The sequence below is a fragment of the Homarus americanus genome, unplaced genomic scaffold (genome assembly GCF_018991925.1).
Source record: "Homarus americanus isolate GMGI-L3 unplaced genomic scaffold, GMGI_Hamer_2.0 scaffold24260, whole genome shotgun sequence".
NCBI lineage: Eukaryota > Metazoa > Arthropoda > Malacostraca > Decapoda > Nephropidae > Homarus > Homarus americanus.
Window position 1 is genome coordinate 6,476,566 of NW_024721079.1, and position 8,594 is coordinate 6,485,159.

The 8,594-nt window shown below is 38.0% G+C and overlaps 1 protein-coding gene across 2 annotated transcripts in view; it reads right to left on the reverse strand.

The window, feature by feature from the left end:
- Nucleotides 1-8,553, reverse strand: part of LOC121861493 — an 81,578-nt gene extending 73,025 nt beyond the window's left edge. Inside the window, exon 1 of one of the 2 annotated variants that reach the window (XM_042359282.1) lies at nucleotides 8,376-8,543. In XM_042359282.1, the coding sequence (XP_042215216.1) occupies nucleotides 8,376-8,528 (153 nt within the window). In that variant the 5' untranslated portion in view covers nucleotides 8,529-8,543. Of the gene's footprint in view, nucleotides 1-8,375 lie in introns of both variants that reach the window. The other variant, XM_042359284.1, reaches the window with a different exon arrangement.
- Nucleotides 8,554-8,594: the final 41 nt, after the last annotated feature.

Sequence of the window (8,594 nt, forward strand, 5' to 3'; positions counted from 1 at the left end):
TGTGTGAGAAATTTTTGTGAAATGGTAATATTAAGATATTCTTATGGTCATGGGTGGGCTTGGGGTCAGTTCTATAAAAAGTTTTCTTAGTAATGTTTAAGCATTTGTCTATGAAAGATCTAGGGTATTTAAGGTTTGAGCCAATATTATATATATATTTGTATTCCTCATCGATGAATTCCGGACTGCAAATTCTCAAGGCACGTAAAAACATTGTTGAAAATACTGACTGTTTGACTTTATTATGGTGGGCAGAATAATAATGAATGTATGAACACACATTAGTTGGTTTTCTATAAATACTGAACTTAAAAGTGTTACCTATTCTGTGTATCAGACAGTCTAGGAATGGCAATTTACAGTCTTGCTCTAATTCCACAGTGAATTTGATCGAGGGGGCTAAGTTGTTAAGTTGTGGCAGGAAAGCTTTTAGGTCCTCATTACATGGCCAGAGACATAATACATCATCAACATATCTAAACCAGACTGCTGAAGGTGGTAAAATATTACTTAATAGTTTCTTTTCAAAGAATTCCATATATAGGTTGCTTAATACAGGTGAGAGTGGATTACCCATTGCCATACCAAATTTTTGAGCATAATATTCCCCATTGAATTCGAATTTGCAATCCTTAATACATAGTTTGATGAGTTCGATGAAGTCGTCTTTCGAGACGGGCAGTGAAATGTTATCCAGGGAATCTATGAGGAACTCTAGTAAATCATCAACTGGGACCTTTGTAAAGAGTGACGTTACATCAAAGCTGACCAGTTTAAAATCATGATTAATGTGTAAGTTATTGAGTTTATCAACCAGATCCATATTATTCTTGATATTGGAGTTAGAAATGTTGCCAACTAGGGGATTTAGTAAAGAAACTAACCATTTAGATAGTTTATAAGAGATTGACCCAACTGAGCTAATGATGGGTCTTGCTGGGTTATTGGGCTTGTGGGTCTTGATTACACCGTACATGTATGGCAGTGGAGGGGACGTTGAAGTAAGATGTTTAATGAGAGTAGCTTTGCCTCTCAATTGGGACTTCAGTTTTTTGTTGAACTGGGTGTTGACAGTGTTGAGAGGATTATTTATGAGTTTAGAATATATATATATATATATATATATATATATATATATATATATATATATATATATATATATATATATATATATATATATATATATATATATATATATATATATATATATATATATACACACAGTAGTATATAAAAAATTAGTGGTCGTAATGATGCTTGGAAGAATTTATTTGCATTACTGTATTTAAATGCTAATTACTCACCAACTATGGGGTGCGATTTTGATGTTTTTGTGTTATTCTGGAAGTACAGGTATATACTTAATTAGTTAAACCCTGTGTGATCACCGCTCGTGACCCTACATGGACTTACAAACCTTAGTTAATTCCCAAGTGACCCACAGCCACACAGCAGTTAATCCATCAAAGAGACAATGCCGAACTTGGCCCGTAAACTCATACAAGTTAAAATGTTAATATTGATGACTATTTATACTTATTTCACTGTTACATTTTCGTAGTTACTTACTCTTAGGTGATGAAACAGAAACGAATTGTGTGTGAAGCTTATTCTTTTAATAAATATTGCTTTACTCACCATAAACTGGCTGCATCTACCTGAACTGTGGGCCACATTAAATAGAATTTATCTATCACTTTGTGGGCTGCACAAAGAAGTAGTCCACGCTGCGGGTTGCCCAAGCCTGTTATAGCCAATGAGGTTGTGAACTGGTAAGAGGACTGGCAAAGTCGGTTCCGGTGTCATGCTACCCAAACACATGGTCCGGGCCTCGGGTTGCCCATGCCTGCTGTATAGTATAAAGGATTTAAAATGAAAATAAAATAAATCTTCATCATTGTTTCTTGGCCATTTTCCACACTTGCATGGCTTAGATGAGAGTACAGTGGTCCCTCGGTTAACGAGCACAATTCATTCCAGAAGGTTGCTCGTTAACCGAAAAATTCGTTAACCGAAACCATTGTTTCAATGGGTTTTTGGGTAATTGGTTCCAGCTCACCGAAAACTGCATAAAGTCAACAAAAAAGGTAGTAAATTACACTTACTTTGAGGTGTGTATGAAGAAGGCTCCTGGATGATGATGCTGATGTGAATTTGAAGTGGGAGGTGCAGGAGGAGAAGGGAGAAGAGAAGGAAGTGGGGGTGGAGGAGAAGCATTTTACTGCTTCTTGGAAGGTGAGTCACCTTCCATGAAAATGTCAGGAACCTCTGGACTGACAGATTCTCCAGCAGGAACATCCTCTCTCCTTCTTGAAGTGGAAAGCTGAGGGTTAGCATCTGTTTCCCGCTGCCTTTTAGTGAAGAAACTGTCAATTTTGGTTTGTGGGGCATCTCTCCTCCTTATCATTAACTGATGTTTAAAGAAGGAGACCACTGTGTCCTCAACAATTACACAAGGCAAGTTCTGCTTTTTACACATTAGGGTGCCTTGAAGCCAGCTTCCTGAACTTCTCCCAGTAATGAACAACATCTTTCAAATCTGAAGTTGACATATGGTCATCACTTTCCTTTTCCTCCTCACCACTGTCAGCCTCTAACATCTCATCCAGTTGCTGCAAGTCTTCAGGAGTAAGTTCCTGCTCATGAGACATCACAAGCTCTTCTACATCATCCTCCTCCACTTCAAGGCCCAATGACTGACCAATGGACACCATCTCCTGGTCCAACTCTGTTTCTTCCTCAAATCCCTCAAAATCATGGACTACTGATGGCCACAGTGCTTTCCATGAAAAATTGAGGGATCTAGTGGAGACTTCTTGCCATGAGGACACAATCAATTTTACAGCCTCCAGGATGTTAAACTGTGCCTTCCAGAACTGTGCCAGTGTTCGTTCAGGATCAGTGGAAGTTGCCTGATGACACCTCCTGAACATTTTCTTCATGTACAGCTTCTTAAAGTTGCTGATCACATTCTGGTCCATTGGCTGTATGATTGATGTAGTGTTGGGAGGCAAAAACAACACTTTGACAAAGTCAAATTGAGACTCCAAAGTGCTGGCAAGTTCAGGGTCATGACCAGGGGCATTATCCATAAGGAGAAGAGCCTTTAAACGAAGTTTATTGGTGGTTAGGTAGCTCTTCACAGAAGGGCAAAACACCTCAACTGCCCATTCATTAAAGAGCTGTCTTGTCACCCATGCCTTACAGTTGGAAACTCCAAGCCATCCTCTACCACTTTTTGTTGCCTGAACACCCTGGGGTTCTCAGAGTGGTAGAAAAGCATAGGCTTCAGTCGGAAATCCCATGAAGCATTGGCACCAAGCAACAGAGTGAGTCGGTCTTTCATGGGTTTATGCCCAGGTAAAGAGGCTTCATCTCTGGTGATGAATGTCCTTTGGGCAACTTTTTCCAGAACAGCCCAGTTCCGTCCACATTAAACACTTGCTGTGGAAGATAATTTCCTGTATACACCAGTTCTTTAAATTCCACTAAAAATTTTGCTGCCCCTTCCTTATCTGCACTGGCAGCGTCACCATGCCTAATACTAAAAATGTCACTCCTTTTCTTAAATTTTTCGAACCAGCCCTTGTTGGCCTTAAACTCTTCAAAGTCTGTGCCTGAAGAACCAGGTTGATCTACCTTTAAATGTTTGTATATTTCCCTGGCTCTTTCACAAATAAATTCAGTAGAAGCTGAATCACCTTTCATCTGTTTTTCCCTAATCCAAATGAGAAGTAACCTCTCTGTTTCTGCTATTTGGGATCTACCTTTGAACACTCTGGTAGATTTGTCTCTCACTTTCACTTCCTTGAATTTGTCTTTCTGTGAAAGAACGGTCGACACAGTTGATGTCGACAGGCCATATTCTTTGCCAAGTACATTTGTTCTAATGCCTTCTTAATAATTTCCTGCTTAACCTGGATTGAAATCGCTTTTCTTGATTTCTTGGGACCCATGCTGGATTCAAAAACAATTTCAACACGTGATATTTTAAGTTAATTGCTGTAAATAAAGAATATTTTCTTTAAATCAACACTGCACTGCGCTATATATCATCAATATGTAAAATAAATTTCAAAATTACCAATAATTATTTCACTGTAAAAACGGAAGCAAGATGTTACCTCCACTGAAAAGACACAGAGACTGACGTCTGCTTGGTGTGTTGAGAGGCTGTTTGGCACGCTAAAAACTAGTTTCCCTGTACTTAAATTGTTAAATAATTTTTAAATTACTAAAAATTTTAATATAAGACTTTTAAAATTATTGAATAGTAGAAACTTCTTGATATTTACTAAAATAGTAAGGAATTTAAGCCCTAGAACTGATTACTGTATTGGCGGACTAATACGACAGCTAGTGTGCAAGCGAAAACATGTTGAGGGGCGCTCGTAAGGAATTCGTTAATCGAGGGATTGCTCGTTAACCGAAGTTAGGAATCTTATGGAAGGTAATTCATTAACCGAAATTTCGTTAACCGAGGTGCTCGTTAACCGAGGGATCACTGTACAACAGTATTATTGTACCTGATGCCTTGGTGTCCAAGTTGCCATATCAGCCAAATTTGGAGCAAGTTTTATTATTACCTTCTTTGATTTATTATTTCACCACTTATTAGATTTCTAGCCATATGGACTGATGGTTCCATTCTTTGATAGTACAGAGGGAAACTGGAGCATCCGGAAGAAACCTGTGATGTTTGGTTAGGGTCACACCGAATAACACTCTTCGTACTTGTGTCTCGGGTCAGGACTTGAACCCATGACATAGTCGTGAGAGATACATGGGTTACTGCCGTACCACCAACAGGAAGGCTGGATACCCTTTTTTATCACCAACTCGCTTGTACAGAGTTGAAACTGGGATTTATATGTAAAATGGCACTAACAAGTATCCTCTTAAGTAAATGTCAAATAATGTGGAATCGGTAATTAAAAAAAATTATATTTACTGGATACTGGTACTGTATATTATACGGTAATATAAAATAAATATCCTGTACATTAATTTAGAAATCTAAATTGGTAACTACAGTACCTGTACTGTACAAATAAACAGCATTGGAAAATGGAATTACATGTAAGTGGGAGAAAAGCTTTCAATTTAACTGTAATACAATACAGTACAGCATTATGTTCTTCACCCAGCCAAAAAATATGTTTAAAGGTGAATATCCCCATCAAACGAACCTTCCAGTCACATGACATAATAACATTTACAGGTAACATGGTGTTTAAGTGCACCTTTTATTCATACCTTATCTTTCACAATAAACATACAATCTGGAAGGGAATTTTGTTCTATGAAGGTGTCAGTTTTACAAATGCATTTGTCTTATGGATTCAACACCATGGAATCTGGCAATCAAAATTCAGATGAGCTTTGAATCTTGAAATCTTCATCCACTTCAGAAACTTTTGTTTGATATTTGACAGTGGCAGACAGGTTGACTGCTGTGCATTGCTCTGGGAAGTGTACTGTCATGCAAGCCTTCACTCCAAATGACTGTAAATGAATTGGGAGTACAGTACTGTAGTTGGTCTAACCTTGGGTTGCTTGCAACTGCTTATCTTCTGCTTGAACTTGCTAGCCACTTTCTCTACCATTTAATTTATTTTTACAAATTTACCAGAACTGTACTTTCTTTGAAATATAAATTTGTAGAAAGTACAGTATATTAGACATCCCTTCATTGTTAATACAGTAGCTATATTTCTTATGGTGAGTCTTCTAGGGTGTAGCTGGGTGTATCTCTTCAACACTGTATCCACATTAACCTCAACACTGTACGTATTATAATGAGCATGAAGTAAAGTTAGTCCATTTAACTTATCTTGTCCCTGGTGCTGCGGGTGTACGATATCATCCTCCTCAAGGCAGAAACAGACACGGATATGGTGACAGGTAGTGCAGACAACACTTACATAGCCATGTGTGTATTGCTATAGCTACATTATGGGATCACAGATGGCCAAGGTTCAGAAGTTGCTTTTGGGAGGAGTTCTTTGAACCATTTGATGACAGTTTTGGTCCCACAGACAGAGTTCTGCTTCCAATACTTGGTAGTTTGGAAGGTCACCGTAGATCTGGCAGAACTAACTGAATTTAGCTTTCCAGTTTTAAAGCTACTTAATCACCTCAGGGATAGCTTCCTATCCCTGAACCACATCCTGCTGTCCATCATAAAACCAGCTCTGAAGCTTCTGGCTCAGGTAGGCCAAGATTGGGATTGTGACATTGACTCTGAAGTAAGACTCTTGAGTGGTGGCTGGCTTTGTTCTTTTAGTGAATACAGGCCCTGGGGGTGTCTACCAGCACACTGCAGCTGATAGCAAGGTCAGCTGTCTACTTAAAATCCTGTCTGTGGGTAACATGCATGTTGCCTTGCATTGCTTTCCAGTGTTAGCTACCACCTATTGGAAAACAAATTATTTATGGGGGTTTGCTCGGTTCTTCTAGACATGATCCTTCACCAAAGTTCTGCTCCTCAAAAAAAAGAAAAAAAGAATGAGGCTTCACATAACAGAGGCTGAGTGTACAGAGAGAAGGGAAGGGGTGGGGTATCGGGAATGGGAGGTGGCAGTGGGGAAGGAAGGGCAGAAAAGACCAAGTTCAGGTCTGATCAGGCACATTGCCCTATGACAAAGATGACAACAGTTCACAGTTACACATGATTTGAGCCAGCAAGTGACAGAAGTCATCATATGGTTGCTTCTCATCAGCTAATGTATATTAAAAGAAAACACTAACAACTGCATAAACTGTACCTTACTGTACTCTAAAAATTCTGATGGGTTTTAGCAAAGTAGCACAAACTAACCCCTGTGGATTCATGCCTGATCTTCAAGTCTGGTCCATTGTGTGAAGTTGGTCCCAGTGGACTCTGCTCAAGTTGGATGGATTCTTTATACTGCACTTTGATGGAATGAAGTACATTATGAACACAAACAAAAAAAGTATCTTTACACATTTGTGTTAGACAATATGACACAGCAGATGAATAATTTTCACAAATCTACCAATTCTAGAGCCAATATGTGCCCAGTACAGTACTTGGCAACAGTGCATACAAAGACGTGACCATCCACCCAAGCGGCTAACTGGCTGCTCAGCGGTGAAGAGGAGAAAGAAAGTAGCTACAATAAAGCCTAAAGAGGAGTCACAATATTAATTTTGAAATTCATCGGACCCATTCGTAAAGATACTCTTCTGAGTTATGTATACATTTCTCCCAGGTAACTTAACATGGTAAGAAAACCATGAGAACTAGCTTAACCCACAACCACACCAATAACACAAATGATGAAACAAAAAACTAACAATCATTATAACTTCAAAATTTACACTAATGATGAAACTAAAAATTTTCACAATAAAAATATCAGCACAAATCACAAATGAAAAACTAAAAAAAATAATACAAACAAAATTAGAATGTAATGGTATGTACATACTGTACTATAATATACTGTACAGTACTCACTAATAATATTAAAAACAGAGTAAATTAAACTGAACAACTATGCTCTCATGAATTAAAAATATATAACATCTCCCACAAACTGTACATCACTTACTTCATGTTGTTGTTCATGTACAGTACAGTACTATCCTAATGCAGTCTGTGAACCACTGTATCATCCACCATCATTGTGTTTGTCCACTAAATATCAATTTATCTCTACCTCTCAAGTTTATTTCATATTCAACTATTGTCTTGTCATACAATTGAGCTTCATATTTTCAACAACCAATTTCACCTTCTCAACACACACATCAACACCAATCTTCACTGAAATTACACAAACCAAATTACCTTTCTGTCTTCTGATAAAATCATAAAAGTAATGTCTCAACTTCACTACAATAACATAGAAAATATTTAACCCGACATCAACTGGGCCAAAATCATGGTATTTCCCACCTAACTACACATGTATTATGTTCTCTGATCCCATGTACTACTACACATCCAACATAATCACTATATTTTATTACATTTTCATTAATTACTTTTGATTTAACTGTAACTAAGTTTAAATGGTTAAACATGCAGTAACACAAGTAGGCAACCTCTTCCAATGTGGCGGTTATACTCAAGATTGGTTACCTAATTTCAGACATCAAATATTAAATTTACTCGATGGTTGATTGCAGTACTTGTCCCATACTATGACTTATACAGTAGCATAAAGGCATGTCTTGTACCTGTCATGTAATAAGTGGCATTGAAACACTGGTTGTGGTGGACATAAATGGCGGAACAAGAGTTGCATGCACAGATACAATCACTACCAACCCTCAATATGGCGAGAGTTAGCGCCAAACACTGCTTGATATACTAACAATTATCAAAATAACGGTTAAATACTCACATAGTCTATGAGAATTTTTAACAGACGGTCTATTAGCAGGAAAATCCTCCACAAGCGAGTTGTTTTGTTCACGAGGCAACAATATGGCGGCTGACGCATGCGCAGTGCTAGACATCGCCTTCCCAATCTGACATCCCCGGTGAATGCGCACATCTCACCTATACTACTAATACACTAAATGCTTCTCAAATAAATCCAGTTATTTAGTAATATTATGTC